The 24,093-nt window shown below is 39.2% G+C and overlaps 2 protein-coding genes across 3 annotated transcripts; both read right to left on the minus strand.

Moving 5' to 3' along the window:
* Positions 1-258: 258 nt before the first annotated feature.
* Positions 259-10,247, minus strand: LOC109210403. Of its 2 annotated transcripts, none has more exons than XM_019373815.1 (9): positions 10,092-10,247; positions 9,586-9,732; positions 8,866-8,917; positions 8,461-8,518; positions 3,741-3,835; positions 3,534-3,637; positions 3,130-3,258; positions 1,321-2,403; positions 259-621 (listed from the first exon to the last, which is right to left on the minus strand). In XM_019373815.1, the coding sequence occupies exons 1-8, from the start codon at positions 10,106-10,108 to the stop codon at positions 1,329-1,331; spliced, it is 1,677 nt and encodes a 558-aa protein (XP_019229360.1). In that variant the 5' UTR covers positions 10,109-10,247; the 3' UTR covers positions 259-621; positions 1,321-1,328. The 2 variants fall into 2 exon arrangements, with proteins under 2 accessions (XP_019229360.1, XP_019229362.1); XM_019373817.1 differs by having other exon boundaries at positions 9,586-9,749.
* A 2,776-nt stretch (positions 10,248-13,023) lies between these two features.
* Positions 13,024-16,086, minus strand: LOC109210404 (mitochondrial import inner membrane translocase subunit Tim9). Its single transcript, XM_019373818.1, has 2 exons — positions 15,889-16,086; positions 13,024-13,581 (listed from the first exon to the last, which is right to left on the minus strand). Exons 1-2 carry the CDS (start codon positions 15,981-15,983, stop codon positions 13,395-13,397), a joined length of 282 nt encoding a protein of 93 aa, XP_019229363.1. The 5' UTR covers positions 15,984-16,086; the 3' UTR covers positions 13,024-13,394.
* Positions 16,087-24,093: the final 8,007 nt, after the last annotated feature.

Genomic DNA, 24,093 nt, shown 5'->3' on the forward strand with positions numbered 1-24,093 from the left:
CATGTACAATGCACTTTTGCAATATTTTACCTTATCTAGAGGTCTCATGGCATAATATTGAAGTTGATCTGGGAACAACATAACAAAAGTCTGCTTCGATCACAGTTTCAGTATCTATCTGATGTCCACAAGTGGTACAGCATAATTGGCAGATACAACCATTTGAGTCCACTTGAGACAGAAATATCATGTGAGATCAACCATATGAGCCCAGAAAAGCTGATAGTTTTACCTCATTACTGGTATGAACTGCGAAGATACTATCCAGCAAAACAATTGATCTTATTGAACAACTATTTTCGACATACTTTTCCACCAATGTACTTAGATGAGTTCCTGTACTAATAGATTGCAACTTATCTTCAAGTTCAATAATACTCACTGTTATAATATCTATGTATAATGAATAGCCAAGGACCTAAAAATAATTGGTGTAGATGAGAAAAGAAAAAAAGAAAACTCAGAAGGAACCTAACACAGACGTATATATGCAAGGTCAATTCTTCTGGAATTTGATGAGGTCTTTTGATTCATGAAGGTCAACACCTCAAGAATTCCAACTGCATGACAGCCGGTGTCACGGATAATAGCAGGGTAAAAATACTGATTCCAGCAGTTATCCTGCACCACAGAAAAGATGATAATGGTAATGATGTAATCCAATTGGAACTACTCAAAAACATGCTCGTGCTCTTCCCCCCTAAAGAATATTTTCAGAAATATTAGAGACAGCCAATAATGTCACACGCAATTGATGACAAGAGCATGCATGAGTACATAATAGTGCTAGTGCTAACAAGTATAGGTTGAAGAAAAGCATGGCAGTGAACCGTTTTGTCACATATCGGAAAACTGTTAGTACTTCCAGTAGCAGAAATAGCAATATAAATGGATTTTACATTGTCAGTATTTGGCAAAATGTGATTTCAACCATGTGCATCATCCATGAGCGGAGTTCTCTTTTTTTTTTTTTTTATTGGTGATCCATGAGCGGAGTTCTCTTTTTTTTTATTGGTGATCCATGAGCGGAGTTCTCTTTTTTTTATTGGTGATCCATCAGCGGAGTTTAAATTTCTAATGAATGATTACTTAGACACACTGTTAACTCGATTCTTTGTCCGAAGTTTGAACTAAAGCTTGACGTAAAGCAGAAATCATACAAGAAAAAAGAAGCTGTTAGAATATTCTCTAACTGAGTCGCCAATATTATGTTATTGAGGACTTAAATAAGGAAATTATGTATATAAGAATCAATTTCGGATTCAACTACTAGAATGTGCAATATACTTTAGTAGTTTAGAAGGAAAGGATGGCTCTTACCATAGGCTTTAGGTGATACCCATTCTTGTTGCACGCAAACAATCTGCTACATGTGATATCTCTTTGACAGTTGAATCATTAATTCCAGTACTAGTATTGTGCTGCTCATTGTCGAATGCAAACTTAAGCTGTTTCTCCACAGACCTGAAGATGGACTTCCGTTTGGACCTTATTCGATATGGAGGAGAGGCGTTAAACGCCTGGGTATCGCATGGCCCAATACCATTGTAAGAAGGGTTTTTCGAAGAACTTCCCCGAATCATGACATATTTTTCTGAACTGTCAGTTTGTTTGTCCTCACAAGCATCATGTACTTCATCCTTATGCGTATCTCCATCTGCATTCCCAATTTTATTACCTGGTGTGTAGTTCAATTTCCTCTTCCTAAATATGGAAGGCGTATTCGGGAAGCTTCTAGCAGCAGTCTTCAGTATGGATTCAGGGGTTTGTGAATACAAACTACTACCCTTCAGACTACTAGGTGGAGTCAAGAAAGAACTAGGTGACAAACTTGGACTTGAATCAGATTCACAATGTGCCCGTCGAATATTCAGATGATCTGAATCCATTGAAATACAACTTTCTAACTGTGGAGGTTCGTAGTATAATGTACCATATGTAGGAATTTCACAAGAAAATGGAGTTTCAATGACTTTAAATTGATCAACTTCACTAGTCTTTCCATATCCTTCAAACTTGATTTCCTTAATTTGTTTAACATGGATAGAATCCATTACCGGTGACTCTGCCTCCCACCTAACAACTTCAGAATCAGCAGACTCATTTTTAGGACCACTATTGGAAGCATCAATATTTGCAACCAGCAGTTTGGCATCTTGATGATTCTTGTCACAATTTTCTATTTTACACACATCGGTAGTTCCTGATGAAGCAAGCTCAGTTGAATCTGATCCTTTATGTGAGTAAACAAGCGCCTTTTCAGCTGAAGCTGTACCAGTTGTGTCCTTACAACCATTTTGAAGGCCGTCCCTACCAACAGATGGAAGGTTTCCAGTAGCCAAATAAAAGTCTAACTTCTTCTTCATGGAGCTATTCCAATGGTTCTTGATTGCATTATCAGTCCTGTATAAAACATCATCCATTTATGACCAAGAAAAGTAGTTTAATAGATGTAAAAGATACTATGAATGAATTCCGTATTCTTGAGTATATTTCTGTAGGTTATTGCGTCATTTATATGGAACAATGGCTGAAAAAGCTTTTTACTTCAGAGCTTATCTACCTTAAAGTCAAACTCAAAACCAATCATATACAAGCTTCTGAGTAGCAACAGTTACCAACAGATAGCACTAGGTAAGACACAAAAACAGATCAAATGTTTTATGACTACAATGATATTTGTTTCTATCAATGTGATATCCACGGATAAGAAATATGCATACAAGAACTAACTAGTAAATTCATACTTAATTATCATTTTCTACCACAATCGGGTGAAAAGCACAGTTATCATGGGGATAATATGCATATTAGCCGGACAAACAAAAAACATTAAGTTAAATTACGCCTAAAGATTAGCTGCTAAACAAAGGCCTTCACACAGTCGCACTACAAGACATAATAGCATAAACTGATTCATTATACACAATTCCAGTATCTCCACACAATCTTTCAGGATCTTTTTCCTGTAGTTTTTCTTTGGTGACTGCTTAGAACCCAATAGCAGAAAACGCCATATAGATTTTTTTTTCTCTTTAATCTACTTAATGAAGAATTCATAACTTCTTCAGATCATCTACTAGTGTTGGACCCACCTAAAGATGTTCAATATCTGTGCTGAATGATTACCTTCCAGGTAGGACTTTAGCTATTTCAGCCCACTTGTTCCCATAGATCCGATGAGCATCTAGGAGTGCTAGTTCCTCCTCCAACGTCCAGGCATCTTTTTTAATATTTGGATTCAAATGATTGTGCCACCTGAAGAAAAAAATCATCATTAAACCAATGCAGTAAGCTCTCCCAATTTGAAAAGGAAAATGAAGAATTGATTGTGATATTAGCAGAAAAAGTTGAATCGGTAAAAGCAAGGTAGTCATATTTATATATCTTTGACTGACCATGTAGTATCTAAGTCCCACAATGGTGAAAGTTAGCAATGCATCAACAGATAGCTCTATTGATATATGGAAGGAACTGTTAAATTAAACAAGGATAACATTTACACAACTTATGACCACCATATCTGGTCTTACCTCTCACGGCATTGCTTCCCTATCCGACCAGGCAATGATTTGGCTATGACAGACCATTTTGTAGGGCCATACCTTGCCACCAGTTCAATGATCTTATCATCCTCCTATACACAAATCACCAATAAACTGAAGGACATCGAAAATTACCAAGATCATCGAAGCACAATCTAGAAGAACAGATTAACATAGAAGAAAAGCAACACCAACCTCTTGAGTCCAGGGTCCTTTTACAAGGTCTGGGTTCAGAACCTTTTGCCATCGATGCAGGCATTGCACTTCAGATCTATCCGGAAAGAATTCAGCTGCATGTACATCAGGGTTTGAATAAAACCAGATTTTTTTATCTAGTTACAGGATAAGCTTAAATCAAGAACTGAGTGAAATACGTTGCCCATTGATCAACAACCAATAACAGTTGATATCAAACAAATCAAGAGTGACTCACAAAAAACTTCAAACAAGTTAACATTTGTTTAAGTTGTGTGTCCGCTCGTTGGTAAACCTTACAAGTTTACCATCTGTTAAACCAGGTTTGGCAGACTCTATTATGGAACAAACATATTCACCATTCTTTAATATATCAACAACTATACCTAAACGCCAAACAAGTTGGAGTCGGCTACATGAATCCTCGATATCTATTCTTCTATTTGGTCTCATTCCATTCCAATACTCAATTCCAAATCTCACACTTATCCTTAAACCGACATACAAATTCTAATCAAACTAAAAGACTCTTCACAAACACCAACCTCAGGTGCACCAATAACAAGTCTTAGTTCCAATTAGTTGATATTCTTTTTGTTCAATTAGTTGATATTCCGTATATGAATCCTTTGCTTCCACTCAATTTTGTTCTTAGTAATCACATGAATTCCAAAAGTCGACTTCTCTCCTTGTGATTTTAGATCAATCTCGTATTGTTCTAACACCTTCAACCATCCAAATATTGTGCCATGCCTAAGTACCACCAGTTTGGAGGTCTACGTAGGATAACAGAAATCATCTCAGGCAACCTTCTCCCATTTTATCCTCGACATATGCTTGTTACACTCTCCATCTAATGTGTTTTGCTGGTATAGCCAATGTGAAAATTTCATGTCATATTACAAACAACAATTACAACACAGGAAGTTGAGAAAAACGAAATAGAGAATCACATGATGATTGTAGTATAGAGGTGTCTAATGGGCCGGGTTGACCCGTAACCGGACCGGCCCAGACCGGTTAAAACCGGAACCAGACCGGCCCGGTACATAGGGGGCCGGGTGGGGCTGGATAGGAGGGGTAGAGGGGGTTGGTCCGTTTATTTTTTTTGTAACGGTTAACCGGACCGGTCAAACCCGGTCCACGTGAACAATGTCGTGTACCGGTTTAACCGAACCAGACCGGACCGGTATAACAGCTAATTCTTTTTTTTTTTTTTTTGAAATCAGTGGGGCCCACTGACCGTTGGCAACGGTCACCCCTGGCAGGGATCCGTTGCCCAACGGGTTAATTGCATTAATAGCCTCTTTTTTCTTTAAAATTTAACCTTTTTTCAGTTTACAAAATTAACCTTCACTAAAACTATAAATAGACCCCCCCCCCCCCCCTCTTCTTCATTGCTTCACTCAACTCTCATTTCTCAATCTCAATTTTCTCTCATTCTCTCAATCTCCAATTTTCAAGACTTCAAATTCTTCAATTTATCTTCTAATTTTATTTGGCCATGCTGTTAATGGAAATGATTATTTGACATTTACATGTCATTGGATAAATGATTTATTTTGCATGCAAAAACGTATTATCGCTTTTAAATATGATGAAGATCAGAGTCATACTGCTGTGTTTATAAGTAGTACCATTAATGAAGTTGTTCGATTTTATAATCTTAACCAAAAAGTATTGTGTATGTCTTTTGATAATGCTTCTAACAATACTGCCGCAATTTCATTATTAAAAATGCATTTGCAACCGCCACTTGAAGAAATTTTTCATGTTACGTGTGCATGTCATATTTATAATTTAATTGTTAAAAGTGGCCTTGATTTATTTTCAACTGAGATTATTCATGTTAGAAGAGCAGTTGGTGTTATTCAAGGAAATAACAGACAATCTAGAATTAGGGAATTTAAGAATAAGTGTACCGAGTATAACCTTAAACCAAGATTCATGCCAGACGAAATTGTTACTAGGTGGAATTATACTTACATATTTTTAAAATGTTGCTACAAATATAGATTTCCAATAACTGAAGTTGCTAATGCGCATTGTACTGGTAGAAACCGTATGTCAACACCTGCTACTTGGGAGGTCATTGATGATGTTATTCAATTTTTACATAAATTTTATATAGCTACTGTTGAGTTTTCTGGAGCATACTACCCTACTGTTACAATGGTTTTAGTACATATAGCTGAAATTGCTTTTCTACTCTTTGAATTTAAGAAGAAAGAAAAATATAAGGCTGCTGTTGAAGAAATGCAAGACAAATTCAAAAAATATTTCTTTCCAATTCCTCAGATTTACTTAATTGGCGATGTTTTAAATCCTTCTATTAAGATGGCTGATTGTCACCAATTAATCAATGCTTTATATACTTACATGGAGATTGGAGCAACTGAAACCCCAGATATTTTTACTTGTATGAACAATCTAAATGATAATTTACAAATATTATATAATTATTATGCAAATATAGTTGATGTTGTTGCTCTTAATGTAGCCAATGTTCCCACTGTGCAGTGTACCACTTCTTCAAGTTCTACTACTTTGCATGATGATGAAATAGTTGATAGTTTTAATATTTTTTCTACATTTGCTACAACTCAAACCAGTAGCAGAAACATTGATGAACTTCAATTCTACTTGCAAAAGCAAAAGGAGATTTGCACAAAGGAATTTTCAGCATTGGGATGGTGGCGTGACAATGAAAAGCAATTTCATGTTCTTTCCGCTATGGCTCGGGACGTGCTGAATATGCCAATTTCAACTGTTGCATCAGAGAGTGCATTTAGTCAAGCAAGACAACAACTAGGAGACACCCGTCACTCATTGAGAAGCAATGCTTTGGAAGTTTTAGTATGTTTCAGAGATTGGATTAGATCGGAACGAAGAAATCAAGGACGTGAAGATGTTGATAGCCCAGAAGACGAGGAACTTGGAGATATATTAACACATGGTAACCCATCTGAATTTAACACATGATAACCCATCTGAATTTAACACTCCAGAAGAAGGACAATCAGTTCATATTTGATTATGAAGAACTTACAAGGGCAATGCAAAAACTTTGAATTTAGTACTTGTCAAATTTAGTACTTGGTTGTAACTTGTAAGTTGTAACTTGTAAGAGTTGAATTTTGAAATTTGAAAATTTGAAATACATGTTGCACTTGCAATTTATAAGTGCAATTTTTTCCATAATCATTGTTATCTTTATATATTTTACTTTATATTTTATATAAATTACAATATGTGTACAAAAACTTTTTTTAAAAAAATTGAAATACCTGTAAACCCGGCCCGGCCCGGCCCCGTAAACCCCTACCCGCACGGGTTACTTTTTACCCGGATAAACCCGAACCCGTTAAACCCGTTAACAATTAACCGGAACCGGCCCGTAACCCCAACCCGTCCGGTTCAAAAAAAAAGTCTACCCGGCCCGGCCCACCCATTAGACACCTTTATTGTAGTATGGACCCAATTGCAGAAGTAAATGCCAAAGCTAGCCTAGATCTAAGCTACAAATAATTCAGAACAGCATATAAGTAATAACATGTTTGAACATATTGGCCTAGCATGTCAATTAGAGATGCATTCAAAACACACACACAAATAAACCACCTACAGATCTGAGATAATTTTGTTCAAGAGAGAACCACTACATGTCGTAAATTGACCTGCCAAAGAAGAAGGCTGAGTATATCATTTTTTTAAGGTAAAGTTTTATTAATGAAGGTACCAAGATGGTACAATTACGCCAGACCAAAAACTGCCATATTAATCAACAACAAATCAACTATCTCCTCCAAGAAATCTATGTACAGCTAAAGAAGAAGGTTGACTATATCATAGCTGACTGCACCATGGGCTACACCACTGCACGAGTAAAATACCACTAGTTCAAGCAAAAAGGTCAACCTAGAGAGAGGCAAGCCAGCCATGGGACCTTTTGCGTTTAGCCAAGAAAGAAGACTCTGCTGGTCTCTGGGAAGGATGATGTATCAGAGCAAAGCAAAGAAAGCAAATGATTTGCCCTAGGTTAAATTCGTCATGGAGGATTTACAGCAAGCCAATTAAGAAATCAACCTAATATGGTTTTTACTGAGTACTTAAGCTAAACTCTTCCCCGAGTACTTAGATTGACTTTTACACCTAGTGGCACCTCAGATCTTATGTGCTTTATTCCCAGCTTATAGAGTCATATGATAATAAGTGGTTAGAGATCCCTTATTTAATCAACCTAATATGATTTTTACTGCAAGTGTAGTAGCTTACTTTCGGTCAAATATTGCTCCCTATCTTGGCATAGAATCATTTTCCTATTCGATATTATTTGTAGAAATAGGGTTCCATAGTAATCATATTACAACCTCTGATATTCAACAACATCAACTTTCAAAGATGAGTGTCAGTGTGTTCGAATCACAGTTCATAAGCAATATTTATATGCATGGACATTTACTTTTGCCTGCTATTTTGAAATGGGAAAAGGGACAGCAGACATGCATCTCCCATGTTTTTTTCAAGGCTTTCTACTTTTTGGTATACTCCTTGTATTCGGGAATGTGTTTTCCATTCTTTAATGAAATTTATTACCTTATAAAAAAAACAAGTTTTGCAGCACAAGAGTTTTAAATCTGTGATAGGTAATGAAGGAACTAGCTGCTGAAGATTGTTCAATCTTTAATAACTTCCAAAACAACTAGCAAAGAAATTATACCTATTTTCTTCCAGCACTTCCCCCTGTAAACTGCAACAGCCCTTCTCAAAGTATCATCCTGTGGCATTGGGAAATTTATCTAATCAATGCATGATTCCTCAAAGTAAAACCAAAAGCTGAATTAATCATACAAAAGACAAGCAACAATAAATAAGAAATTCTAGGAATAGAGCACATTAATGTTTATATTCCATGGGGCTGTAGAAGCACAAACAAACTCATTAGAAAAAGTGTTCCACCAGAAACCAACTTTTCCAATCCTACGATTTTTCATTAGTAACTTAGTAGTATCCACTATTGAACTTGAGAACTGCCACTCACTATAGCCTGAGGGCTTGAGCTTTTAGGCTATTGGGCTATCTTACACCAGAAGATTGTATCATGCATATACAAAAAACTACTTACCTCTTCAGGAGTCCAACCACCTTTTGCTCGTCTAATTGGACCAGTGGTTCTCCTGCAAAAATCAACTCATTGTAAGGATCTCATTATTTACATGTGGTCCAGATGGAAGCAAGAATCACAAAATGCCAAAACCAATAAGCATCAATCACTACTCTACATCTATATCTTGCCACAGCCATTCAAAACCAAAAAATTAGCAGCAGAAACACCGTGAACTTCAAACACCCCTCAATAGAGAAACATGATATTTCACATGACCGTGAATCCGCTATGTGACTGAATGAAGGAGATGACAGGAGAAAAAATTGCATGACATTTCGACTCTAATAATCTATTGTCTTCATGACAGAAAATCTTGACATTTTGATGCTATTCAGCTGCTGAATCACTTTCATACGCCACAAAGTAGTACTAAATTCTAATCTAATTCACAAATGACCTAAATTAAGGTGTGAAACAGAATTAATTGGAGTGTTATACCATCTCATGACTAGGGATTCCACTTTAAAAAAAGCCAAACTTTACCCGAAGTACCAAAGAATGGTACTTAAAAGTCATCTACGAAAAAGAAAATATAAACTTCAGATAAACTTTGAAATCAAAACTCGCAAGTATGCTCTCCCAATGTTCAGATTCAAAACTATTATTAGCAAGTATACAAGGTCAAATATGCTGGTTCTAATCTAGGAAATCATATATAGAGAACCAAACAATATTTACCGATGAGCTGGTGATGTAGGCGTCGGGCTGCATACTTCCAATGACTTTACAGTTACACTGCCACTATTTTCAGAAACCGAAGAAGCTGAAGCAGCCGTTGATTGCTTATTCTCGGTACAGCAATCCTCTATTTTCAATTCATCCATGCTTCACAACTCAAAAACCTTAAATCACCAATCCAATAGCAAAATTCAATGAAAAAATCCCAACTTTATTAGAAACCTAATAATTTTTATGTATATAACTCAACCCGAACATCATATTTCGATTTTCAGATCAAAATTATAAGTAAGCAAAAAACTCAAAGCAATATATTCCATTAAAAAAAACCGATCCAAACATTAACTTTTCAACAAAATAACCAAAAATCGATTCAGATTAACCAAGCTATACAGGTTGAATAAAATAAAGCTGAAACTAAATTGATCAAAAATCAATAAAAAAAAAAATAGAGTAAATAAACTGATACTTTTAACGCAATTTTAAGAAGTTAACAGCAAACTGACCTTATATTTAAGCTCATTCAAAACCTAATAATAAATCTCTCAGTTCCCTAGAGAGAGAGAGATTAAGAGATGAATTGAGCTAAAATAAATTTTGCCCGTTGAATTTTAGAGAAAAGTAAATCTTCATAATATTAAACAAAAATATAAGGTTTTGTACATAACGAATATATCAAGGGGGTCACCGACGGGGCCGTTTGGTAGCCGTTAAACATTTTGTTGCTTGGAATTATGACAGATTTAACGCGAGTGCCGTAACGGCGTTAACGGTTTCCCGTGTAGGTTACGAAAAGAAAGTTTGAACCTCAAACGGCTCACTTCAGTGGATATACGTTGAATAACATGTTCATCGGTTTAGATATTCCTGGGTAATTTTACACCGTTGGATTGGAAATTTTCGCGTTGATTTGATGGATAAGTCTTAACCGAGTGGCTATCTCCTTGATGGTTGATCCACGGCTACAATTTAGAGCCCGTTTTTTTCTTTTTTACCTTTATTGAAAAAAAATTACTTACTAAATCAGCGTTTGTCATCAAAATTTCAATTTTCAGTTAAAGTGAATTTTAAAATTTTTCGAAAATTTGAAAAACGAAAAAGGGTCATATTTGCCCCTGTACTCTTCAAAAAGGGTTATATTTTCCCTTCGTTATACTTTTTTGATATATTTATATACTTTAGGATCATATTTATCCATGTACTATTCAAAAAGGGTTACGTTTGCCCTTCGTTATACTTTCTTGCATATTTATCCTTACAGTTATACTTTAGGATCATATTTGCCCCTCATCCATTAAATCCCTGTGTTCCACCTTTGTTTTCTTACATGGTGCCTATGTGGATTTCTTTTTCCTCCTATTTAAATATGGTCACCTATTTAAGATAATTTAACCCGCCTCCCAATTAAACCAGACCCACTAACTAAAATAAACAGAAATCCTAATTCCCAATCCCCCACTCGTCCATCTCTCTTATCCGGATCAACTCCATATTTTCCGGATAGCAGCGACAACCTATCAAATCAAGTCCGAGCGAGAAAATTTTGGACAACGAGTGAAGTGTTACCTTTAATTCATCCGACGGCAACAACTCGGTTCAGTCTCGCTTATAGGCACTATTCAAATCTTCACTCATCTTGACATTTTCTTAAATAAACTTGAAAGTTTTCTTCGAGTTTTAGGCTTCTGTTAGTGCTCTATTTTAAGCACTGACCTTTGTCATTAACTCCGTTGTTGTGCAACTTCTCGTAATTTACTTTGGTTACTGCAATAATTGTGAGTTGTATCAGATTAGTGGTTTTGAGTTCAAAGTTCTTGTTTGCCCATATGTTACCGCTGCTATCCGAAAAACATGGAGCTGAAAAAGAACATTATCTTAAATAGGTGATCATATTTAATTTGGGTGGGCGAGTTATATTATCTTAAATAGGTGACCATATTTAAAATGGAAGAAAAAGAAGTCCATATAGGCGCCATGTAGGAAAGATTTAATGGACGAGGAGCAAATATGATCCTACTGTATAACTGTAAGTATAAATATATCAAAAAGTATACGGAGGACAAATGTGACCTTTTTTGAAGAGTACAGGGACAAATATGATCCTAAAGTATAACGGTAAGGATAAAAATATCAAAAAAATATAACGAAGGACAAATATAACCATTTTTGAAGAGTACAGGGACAAACATGACCCTTTTCCGTTTGAAAAACTCCAAAAAAACTGTTTTTCAAAATTTTCACTCAAATCACTCACAAAAATTCAAAATTAACCCAAAATTATATTTATGTCCAAATATAACTTTAATTTTCAAATACATTTTCACTTGATTAAATTTTACAATTCTTATGTCTAAACTAAACGCCAACTTAGTATGATAAATAGGGAATTTAGTCGTGGTGAATATATGAAAGTGATTCCATAGGCCGGCCACCATAAATGTAATGAGTATTCCTTCAACCATAACCGGAGATCTTCAATTTGAACTTGTAAAAATGAAAAATCTCTTGATAGTAATGCTTTCTCCTTAAATAGTCCCCGGAATGCGAATCGGAATTAAAATGGCCAATAACTTCCATATAGTGGGAAAAAGTGCACAAATAGTCAATTTTGGGAACCCATTTAATGCCTAATGAAAGTTTATGAACTTTTGCAAATTTAGCCACTTCGAAAACACCTTCCAACATAGACGATCGAAGTTGCAAAATTCCGTCCAAAGTAATTTGCCGGAAGAAACACTGCTTTAACTTTTGGGAAAAAGACATAACATGAATCACTAGTATCTAATCAGAAACCAAAATAAAGTTGATTATCAAGGGCAACCGTGTTTATTTGACAACCCTTATGTGGAAGGTAGGCAAAATAGATGAATTCAATTCCATAACTAAGCTATACAACAAACATATCCAGTATAATTCCACAGGTGAGGTCTAAAAACGGTAGTGTGCACGCAGACCTTAACCATACATGGAAAGGTAGAAAAATTATTTCTGATACACCATCGGCTAAAAAAAAGTGGAAAGGAAGAAAAGGGAAAAAGAAGAAGAAGAAAGAGGGGAAAGAAAGAAAGGAGAGGGAGACAAAAGACGATACGGAAAAAGGGAGAAAAGTGGCATCAAATAGTACTCCCTCCATTCCAATTTATGTGAACATGTTTGACTGGCACAGAATTTAAGAAAAAATGAACGACTTTTGGAATTTGTGTAACAATTCAAAAAGGGGTCCTAAGTATTTGTGTGGTTATAAAAGCTTCTCATTAAGGGTAGAATCGTAAGTTTAAGCTAAATTGTACCAAATTTAGAAAGGGATCATTCTTTTTGGTACAGACCAAAAAGAAAATAAGTTCAGATAAACTGGAACAGGGGGGTAACAATCAGGGACAATCAAGGAGCAACAATTTCCACTAAGCTATATCAAATTCTTATTTTTTTAATTAATAATTGAGCTCTATCAACTTCAAGTTCATTAAATAGCATAAACAGCGAAAAAGGCAACATAACTGCATTCTTGACTAAATTGAATACCACATTATTTTCCTGAATGCTGCCAAAAAAGAATGCTATGGTAACAGCAAATGACCTGCAATCTAGTCCAGTTCTACTGTTCAAGTTTCTAATATTTTTCACTCGAAATATTTTGGGATTGAGAAGTAAAAGTACAGTATACTAATTGATCTGACGAGGAAAGCTGTTGATCCAAAAACGAAGGATATGCATGGAACTTCCACCTCCTTTTCCTTACTTAAGTAACCCACAATAGACAATGCCTACGGTAATGAGGAGTTGAATTGCAGGCATAAACTAGAAGCATTTTAATCTGGTGTTGGTGCGCCTTGGTTAAGCTCTGCAAATCTCATACCCACACGCATAGAATGCTTCAAGAACTTCTCAGCACATCGCCTGACACAGGTCTCCTCCTGTTTGTCCAAAGTTTTGCGTTTGAAAGTGTCTACACAATCCGTGAAACATCTTTCAACCAGGGAATTGTACATTCTCAAGCTGCAATTGTTCGAGACAAAAGAGACGAGGCTTTAGAGTTACAATACTATACCATGAGAAAATATTAAAAGAGACAGGAAGTAAGAGAATAAAATAATGTCTTCAATTTCCTTCAAGTTTCTGCTTTAAGATATTTTAGTTTATTTCATTCTTTGTTTACAGAATCAATCCTTTTTGAATTTCCTTTTACTATATAGCAGTTTCAACTACTCTGATGTCTCTAATTTATGACTATCAAGGTAAATATTATTTTCATTTTCTCAATTCTCAAATTACTATTTTCCAGCATATGCAACAAAATATGCACATCAGTGGAGCAGAACTGATAGACGAGCTAACGGAGGTGAAATGTTGCAACTTACCTATGTCCTTTCCCTTGTGTATCAGTATCCGAACAGGAATTGACAATTGCATATTCAGTACAAACTTAAGATCAATACAGTTGGATGTTTGATTAGAAATTTTATTTGCTACTTATCACATAGTATACACATTTGATGTGAACTACGTAAAGCTCAGATAGCCTCCCAGATTTTTAATTCTTTTAATCATATTTTGCCGTGTGTTCTTAACAGAATCCTTCCCAGAGAGTACTCCAATATTATTTTGACAAGTCAACAAATATCATTAATAAACATGAAGATGGCATCAACAAATTATGTACAAGATGTGCATGTGCCTCTTGGTTGAATCTTCCGTTGTTTTCCACCAAGTTTGACAAACTGTGCATACTATTTACTCCAGAAGCATTTCAGTATTTCGAACAAAATGTTACAACTTTTTAGAAGCCTTCTAATAAAAAAGGTTAATTCATTCCGCACCATGAGAAGGGCTTCATAAAAGTTACTTTCTATAGTTTCATTTTCAAGAAAGGGCTTGGACTCTCAAAAACTCATGGCATGAATACCGAATAGGTGATGTGGCTCACTACCAAGATATGGCCTACAATAACAATTACTCAATCCAGCAAAATTAGCTTATTACGCTCAAAAGGTACGATACGAATAAGTTTGCTGCTAACCAACGAGGCATGCCTGCAAAAGCTTCATTGAACCGAAAAATAGCTCAAGGTTGATAGAGATTTCAACCTCACACATTGGAGATCTTAACCTCACAGGCCACAACAGAATTAGCTGATTATTTCCAAGGATTAAACTCAAAACTATGCCACAAGCCAGGAAACCCCATCCAGCAGATTCTTGGCAAGAACACAGTACTCCCACATTCCTCAGTGGATTCTTCTTAAGCATCTGCCTAAGTATCTAATGTGATAGAATAAACTAGCCAAAATAACACATTAACTACAGTCTACACTAGCTAAGTTCATGGCTGATTGCACAATAGTGCAGATTATGTGTACATCTTCAAGTCTTTATTTGGATTTAAACTAATGAAACTAGACTTATGCTGTGGGGGGATGCAAAATGTTTGCTTGAGGCAAGCTTAAACCTAGGTGCAAAATAGGTTGAGTTCTTTGCCTTGCGTAGACAGCATATCAGCTTCTCATTACAAATTAGCTCTGCCGTAAGAGGGTAGCACTAGACAGTAACTATTCACTTAATATGTGTGTGTGTGTATTCATGCACATGCGTGCACAAACAAACACACACGCGCGCGCGCACACACACACCATAGCTCTCTCTCTCTCTCTCTCTCTCTCTCTCTCTCTCTCTCTCTCTCTCTCTCTCTCTCTCTCTCTCTCTCATATTTACAAACATCACAGCTCTCTAGGAAAGCTATGCTTCTGAAGCCCTAGAGTTATCATCGATTTCTACTTTGTAATGTCAATATATTACTAGCTTCTGTCCTCCATCATTTTCTCTGCCTCCAGAACAACTAAATCCAAATCAACTTGTGAAGACTTATTTGCATTTAGAGTATAAGACTAGCAGTATACAACCATCCAACACAAATCAGCGCTGATTGCTGCTCCTAGGAGTATAAGACCAGCAAACATCATGCTGAATAGACTGCCTAATTAACTTATATACATTGATCCAATCTTTCCAAAACCACCATTCGAACAAATTACCAAATACTCTCCATTCTTAATTTAAATATTAAGTGAAAGAAATATAAAATCAGCTTTAGGGAATAAGAAAAGGTGCATAGGTTAAAATTCTAAATGCTAGCTTAAACCGGCTAAGAAAATATAAGCATGAATTAATGGCACAGCAAGCAGTAAATCGTGGTTTTGATTAATTAACCTAATTCCTTTTGACACCTTTAGGATATTCGTTTCCTATTTATTGCACCAAGTGAAAAAAGTGCATATAAATATCAAACGGAAAGGGTAAATGTAAGAACCTGTCACGGATTTGGAGCTGGTCAATCATGGCGGCCATTTTAAGCTTATCTGCTTCAGGTAGCGAATCCAAATCTCCAATCATACTCTTGTCCATCTTGATTCCTAAATCTGATCCAACGCTATATGCAACTACTGCTTGTGTTTTGGGTAGAGAATCAGACCAATAGAAGCTACTGCGATTATAAGAGGAAAATATATATAAACCCTAGATAGTATTCGAGATTGACAAAAGCCCCATAACGTGTCCTTTAGACCCTCCGACTTTTCGATATTACAGTTCTTCCCCATTTTTCTTCACTATTTAGTTGTGTAACCCTAGTAAAGTTTGCAAGATTGGCAAAGCTCCGGCCTTTTTTTTTTTGGTTTCCCATCCGGTGTCCGGTACCCGCATTGGAGCCCGACTATATTCGGATTCGCGCCACATAGGGCCCCACTCGGGGGAAGCGCTCCCTACCAAGGATCCATACCCAGGGCTCGAACCCGAGACCTCTGGTTAAGGGAAGAGCAGTCCCATCCACTGCACCACATCCTTTGGTGGTTATGTTGCACAAAACAGTGTAAATTTTAGGTCTAGAGATGAGGTGGTTTTAACTTTTACAATTTTATTTCTTATATATTTACTTTAAATAATTTATTGTAGAAATGTCAATGTTTACCTCGAAAAATGTAGGCAACAATTAAAGATAATTTGTGATTTTAAAGATATGTGATATATTCTAATACTATTGATTATGCAAGTAATATTAAGATTAAGTAGGAAGAAATGATGAACCAAATCAGTGTTGATGGAGCAATAGGGGCCTCGAGCTCGGTTATCCCAGGGACCTCGAGGTCAGCTAAGAACAATAAAGTATGAACAATAAAGTAAAGACAATAAAGCTGAAGAATAATTGTTGAGCAGGTTGAACAAGGAAAGCAGAGTAGAATGTTCTATTGTAGTGAATAATCTGAGATGGTCCTTACAAAATGATTGGGGTCTCCTTTATATAGGAGGAGAAAACCCCAATATAGTACATTCCTAATTGTGGTAAAAAATTCTATTAATACTATTTGAATAAAAAGTTTAAGACTCTTTTGCCAACTTCAATTATCAATAATAAAGAAGGTAAATCTTAGCCAAGCATAATTAACTTCAGATTCAAACTTATGCAGCGAGAAATAACGAAAGGTAGGAACATATTAGATTTGTTGATTTGATAATTTTACATCAAAAACGAGAGATGAGCTTACATCTGAGGTGAAAAAGAACTGTAAATGAATGAGTAAAGAAGAAAAAGTGAAGCAACTGTTCATCCGCCAGAGATTCTTCTTTTTCTTTCCTTCTTTTCTCTCGTCAGTTGTCCCTTTATTGCTTCTTAAAAGTCCTTTTTTCTTTCTGAGCTTACCCCCATATATATATAGTTCCTAGGACTTTTATTCAATTGTCTTTGACCAACATGCTTTCGATGGTTTGACTCCGAGGATGGCTGAGGTGTTCTTTGCTATTTCGCCACCTGGGTGGGATCCCAGCTTGGTCGACCTCCCATCATTCCTGGTGTTAGGGGACGGGCACTACGGTCAGATTTTGACCCATACAGTTAGTCCCTCCGTCCGTCGAGGTCGTCTCTTAGCGGGTTCGACGGGCGGACTCTGTCGATTCGAAAGTTAGGAGAAATCTGGATGTGTACGCCTTGAGGGAGGTTTTTTAGATCGAAGCGATGGCGTGACGCTTCAATGATACCCTTGGACCGTCACATCCGTTCGGAGTTAAACCGTTGTGTTGATCTGAATCGTCGTTTGTAGTCACTGTCATCATGACACACGTTCCTTATGGATTGAACCGTTTCTTGTGCCCTATCAGTTTTGATTGGCGACTCTCGGGTTTCCCGCTCGGGGCATTTATGTTCTTATAAATAGGGGAAAACACCATTCTACTACCACACTTTTCGATCTATCAAAGGAATTTACGAGTCTTTACCTTCTCCGATACTTCAGATATTTAGTTCACTCTCTTGTTAGTCGGAAATTGTCGTTGCTGTCTTCCCTCTTACTTCCCCTGCTCATTCACTCTATTCAATTGAGACAAATGGCTGGTACTTCTTCCCGCGCTGACAGACTTGCCGAAGTTTCGGTACCGTAAAATGACGCTCTTGCTTCCGGAAGAGTAGAGATGGCAGAGGATGAGGGGGTTCCAATAGCGACCGAAATATTGCCCCGTCCGGGGAAGTTATGGACCGATTTTAACAGCCCTGCCGGAGAGGAACCGGAGCCTGTTTCCTCTATTATGGATGAAGCGGCGATTGCGGAGCTTAAGACCAAATGGGGGATTCCGCACCATGTCGAGATGTTATCGGCGGTGGGAGATGATATTGTACATTTTGACCGCCCAGGATACTATTTGTTCTACGCATACCCTTTTATTGTCGGGCATACGCTTCCTCTCCCTTCTTTGGTGGTAGACTTCTGCCATTTCTATGAAGTAGGCCCGGCTCAACTTTCGTCGTACGTATACAAGCTGTTTCTCATGCTGCTCAAATTCGCGGAGCTTGCCGGTCGGGAGATCACTCTGGGGCATATGGTCAATATTTTTGCCCCTCAACTTATTCGAGGCACGATGATCCACATGCGCCATCGAGGAACGAAAAATCTGGTGGTGAAGATGGATGATAGAGCCAATTGCCGTTTATAGGAAAGCTACTTTTATGTGCGGACCGAGCATCTTATGACAGATTCGGCAGGGTTCCCTGAGAGGTGGAACTTCGCACGTAAGTTTTTTTGTATCTCATGTCGGAGTGGTGGTCGATCCTTTTCCCTTGGGCAGTGTTGTTAATTCGTTTTTACTTTTGCAGCCGAGAAATTACCTCCTACGCCTGTTGACGATATCTGCGAATGGGTGAATGCCATTCTTCCCTATACGGTGGGGGTTCGCGAATGGGCGTCCTTCTATGAGAAATACAGGCATAAGCCTCTTACTGGTAAGTGACTTGCGCAGCTTCTCTATTTTTCTCCTTGCAATTTGATCTCGTTTCTTACGCGATCAATACTGTTAACAGGGAGAGTGCGAAGGACGAAGGCTCCTTCGCTTGCATTCTGTCGATCGACATCTTCCGCTCGGCCTATATCGAGGTCTGCTACCCGACCTACATCGAGGGCTACTCCAGTCAAACCTACGACCTGAGCCGTGTGCATGGAATTGCTCCCCAACCTGGGACTCCGGCTCCTACTGCCCGCTCAACGGGTGAATCTTCCCGTGCTGAGGATGGGGAGGGTTCGTCGAAGAGGCGGCGAGTGGAATCCGAAATGGCTTCTTGAGCCGCAGTATATACAGAGGGCGACCTTCCCTAGGCAGTGTCTGAAGTGGGTGGTGGTGCTAACCCGGGCGCAGAGGTAAACCCGGCGATCGAGACCACCCCGACGGCAGAGGCTTAGGCTACTGTGATTGATCAACCGACTACTATGACGGGAAGTCGGGGTCCCGAGGCCGCTGTTGCCACTTTGGGTGGGCCTTCGTCTTCCGGACCGAGTCGTGCTTCTTCTTCAGCTGCAGAGAGGGGAAAGGGTGTCGTGGTCGACGACTACGAGTCTGAATCTGATCTTGATCCTGATGATGTTAGAATGTTCGAGGAGGGCCTTACCCGCACGGTGGTAAGAGCGGGAGGACCGTCCTGCATACTTGAGATTCCGTTGGAGATTAACCTTCTACGGGACACGGAAGACTTGGTGTCGCAGTTTGACCTTTTGTGCTCTGCCGCAGAGTACGAGGCTCTTCGGGACGTCCGTGACGTTGATTTGATGCATGAAGTGGTTGCTATGGCCTGAGGGTAAGTTTCTCCTCTTTGTTCTTTTTCGTGTGCCTTTTGTTTTTGGCGACCTTGACCTTTACCGACTCTTTTCTCTTTTTGTTTTTGCTTTCAGTCGACATGCTGGAATTGAAAGTGCTCGCAGGGCCGACACTCGAGCCAAAAATTCGAACGAGGTCGAACTCTTCTCTTGGCGATGGCCCTTGGCCGTAGGGGTGTTATTTCGAGCTAATGTCAAAATGTTAACCCGTTATGATTCGAACGAGGTTGAACTCTTCTCTTGGCTATGGCCCTTGGCCGAAGGGGTGTTATTTCGAGCTAATGTCGAAATGTTAACCCGTTATGATTCGAACGAGGTCGAACTCTTCTCTTTTGTTATTTCATTGTCAGGTTTTGGCGAATCATTGGCTACCATACCGTCTGTGTAGACATCGGAGCGGATCCTGGCGTACTCGATACAACCATTTTTTTTAGAGAATTTTGGGTGTCCCCTGGGGGAGTCCCTGTTTTGCTTAACTTTTGCATTCCCTGGGTGAGTCCCATTTTGCTTAATTTTTTTTGCATTGGAGTATGATGACGGGGAGTATAAAATGTTGCTGTTTTGCTAACTGGGGGGTGCGGTATGCGTTCGTTTCATGCATATATTGGAATTTCCCTATATCTAGTCCCTTCATCGTTTGTCCTGGAGAGTTCGTCGGTAGGCAGGGCGATGAATTATACCTTGAACTTAGAGACGTCCCCCTCATCGCCTCATTTAGAACCTCCCCGAGAAAACCCAATTGGGATAAAACCCGGGTAAGGGAAAAAGAATACGACTTGAGGGGCGTCATTTTTCAAAAGTTGAAGTGTTTGAGTTGGGCGACATTCCAGTTGTTTTGTAGTAGTTTTCCTTCCATTGTCTCTAGTTGGAATGCTCCTTTGCTCGATTGCCCGTACGACGCTTGTGTTCCTGTTTAAACAGACAACAGAGGGTAAACCAAATTGAGATTTTCCTTACCTCGATCCAATGAGTCGGTGCACGGGGGTTTTTAGATTTGGTGGCCGTATTCAGCTCCTCCATAATTTTAGAGGTGCCCTAGCTCCGCGTGGGTTGGGTTTGCCTTAGCTGATGTGGTGTTGAAATCGAGTCCTGGTTCGATCTCGTCTGATTTGTACCCACAACAAGGGAGACATGTCGTACTTTGTTCATGGATCATCTGATATGGGGGGGATGTGAGAGTAGGGCAGGATGTGCCCATTCTCTTATAGGATTGCGTAGCAGGTGTCGTCCCCTCATGTGTGGGCGTTGCGTGGATATTGGTTGTAACTTCTGCTTTTATGTAGCAGCCTGATCTGGATTAGCATTTGAGGTTTACTTACCACTCTTTCGGGTGGGTGGTTATATTTTGCCGGTTTTGGATCTGAAGGAAACTAGGAAATTTGGCTAAGAAATCCCCACAGACGGCGCCAAATTGTTTGAACAAAAAGTTTAAGACTCTTTTGCCAACTTCAATTATCAATAATAAAGAAGGTAAATCTTAGCCAAGCATAATTAACTTCAGATTCAAACTTATGCAGCGAGAAATAACGAAAGGTAGGAACATATTAGATTTGTTGATATGATAATTTTACATCAAAAACGAGAGATGAGCTTACATCTGAGGTGAAAAAGAATTGTAAATGAAGGAGTAAAGAAGAAAAGTGAAGCAACTGTTCATCCTCCAGAGATTCTTCTTTTTCTCTCCTCCTTTTCTCTCGTCAATTGTCCCTTTATTGCTTCCCAAAAGTCCCTTTTTTCTTTCTGAATATGTATATATATATATATATATATATAGTTCCTAAGACTTTTATTTAATGGTCTTTGATCAACATGCTTTCGATGGTTTGACTCCGAGGATGGTCGAGTTGTTCTTTGCTATTTCGCCACCTGGGCGGGATCCCAGCTTGGTCGACCTCCCATCATTCTTGGTGTTAGGGGACGGGCACTACGGTCAGATTTTGACCCATACAGGTACATGTGTATAACAACCTAGTACGGACCTGTACCATTTCGTACAAATCTTATCCTTTAATTTATGCCCTGGTCCACGTGTCCTTGAGAAATTCCCGCCCTTTCTTGATTGACTTCGAGATTGTGCTGCACTCGATGGAGGTCGTTCCAAGCCTTCAATCTGCTTCCTCGAGGTATGTATCTTTCAGCGGGGTCCGACCTCTACTTTGAGTCGCTCGGACTCGGACTCATAGCCCAACTTAAGACTTCGAAATCGGGCTCCTTGATTTTGACTGTATACAGATAGTCCCCGCGTTTCTTAGAATGAAATGATACGAAAAGATTTGGATTCCCAAAGTCCTTAGTGATGACGTCGTCCCGGTGATGCAAATGTTCGAAGTGACCGAAACGTCCCATCGGTCCGCTTCCGCAAAAACATTGAATGCATGCCAGTATTGGTTGGCCACTAATGCTGCCGAACCGTCATTGCCCGTTCTATAAATATGAGGCGATTCCTCCAAGTAAAGAACTTTACTCTTTCTTCTTCCCTTTGCCATCTTCATCTCTTTCTCCAATTACCCATTTCCTTCGCCTCTTTAAGCACCGGAAAACACCAAGCTCTTGCCTGAAACACCACACCCCTGTGCATTGGTAATACCTAGCTTATAATCATGGCCAAAACTTCCAAGACGGTCCCTAAAAAGGATAAAGCATCATTTTCCTCTGCATCTAGGCTGGCCAAACCGGTGGTGCCAACAACACTTGAGAAAATCACCCCCGGTGATTGCATCATCAAGAAAGATTTTGGTATCGAGAATCCTCCAGATGTCGAAGGCCGATGCGAGCACGTATCCCGATACATTAGCCTGATAACGAAGCAGCTCATGAAGGAAGTAAAGAAGGATTTTCGATGGGGAGACGAGGTCGAGGTTCAGATCCTGAGGCCTGACGAAAGCATAACTACCCACAAGGAGGGATTTTTGAGTGTTTACACTTACCCCTTCACACTAGGCCCCCTCGATCCGGTGATGATCAACTTCTACAAGACGTATGAAGTCACCCTCGGTCAAATCCACCCTTCCTTCTGGCGTATCGTGATCATGTTGCAGTATTTTTTTGAAAAGGCCGAGGGTTTTGAATTCACCCTCAGCCACCTGGTTCGGTTGTATCGGCCCCAGTTATTTTGAGGGATCGTCAAGCTGCAGCGCCGAACAACGAAATCCTTCTTTGCCAGCACCGACGAAACCAAAGATCAGGGTTGGATGAGCCGATTTGTTAGAGTAAGAACTTCGGACATCATCCCCGAGGAGAAAATATCGTTCCCGGAGAGGTGGAACTTTAACCGTAAGTGGAGTCCGTATTTCTTGTATCCATTCAAATTCTTTCATATTCCATAACGCTCTTATCTTACTTTTGATAGCCAATGCTTGGGCGCCCCTAACAGTGCCCAACCTCGAGGATTGGGTCAGAAAGTTAGCTGCCACTTTTTCCTATGACAAGCGTAAGTGGCACGAATTAGCGAAGGGCCAGTGGGAGGCCAAGAACCACGGTAAGTGATTTTCTATAGTTTCAACACCTTCCATACATTTGGCGGCGTTCTCACTTACTTACGTTTGCCTACACAGGCCTTGGAGATGCGTCCGAGATGAGGTCGGCCCCGCCTGGGGAAAAACCAAGCCTTCCAACCCGAAGTCCGAGAAAGACAAAAAGAGAAAAAGGGTCTCGAAACCCGAAGACCCTCAAGACAAGAAAACCCCCGCTCGAAGGCTGCGGAAAAGGTACGTACAAACGGGCACGGACTCAGCCCAAAATTCCCCAAATGATGAAGAGAAAGATGATGAAGGGTCAGCTATGGTGGCTCGAATCGAGAAATCGGTCGAGGCCGCCAAGACCTCCGAACCAGAATCCTCATCCCGAGGTGCGGATGTCCCGAAGGAAGGAACGGGCAAGGCCCCTGCGTCTTCAGAGGTCGAGATTGTCCCTCCGCCTTCAACAACCATACCGGAGGGGGTAGATGCTGAGACCCCCAATGATAATGAGAACGCTCCGAGTGAAGAGCTCGGGGCCGCAACAACGGGTCACTTCCTTTCATTGCCAACTTATTCTGAGGAGGCGATCGAAGAAGCCAACACTATGCATATGCCCGACCCAATCAAGGTCATCAAAGACGATCCTTTTCAGGGTTGCTATGCTGGGGTCGAGGATGCTAATGAATTTAATGATGCATCCTCCCTTTTCGAAGAGGCTCAACGTATCCTCATCCGGGTAAGCATTTTCCTTTAATATTGTAATTTTTTCTTTCTTTTCTTTCGACTGATATGTCCTTATTTCATGTACAGAACGTTGCAAAGTTTAGAGCTGAGCTGAGCTGAGCCAATGTGAGGCCGAGCTCAAGAAGGTTTCAGGCGAAGAAAAGTCCTTGAGGCTCCTCTGTAGCCAGAAAGAAGAGGAGCTTA

This window comes from Nicotiana attenuata, unplaced genomic scaffold, assembly GCF_001879085.1.
Source record: "Nicotiana attenuata strain UT unplaced genomic scaffold, NIATTr2, whole genome shotgun sequence".
NCBI lineage: Eukaryota > Viridiplantae > Streptophyta > Magnoliopsida > Solanales > Solanaceae > Nicotiana > Nicotiana attenuata.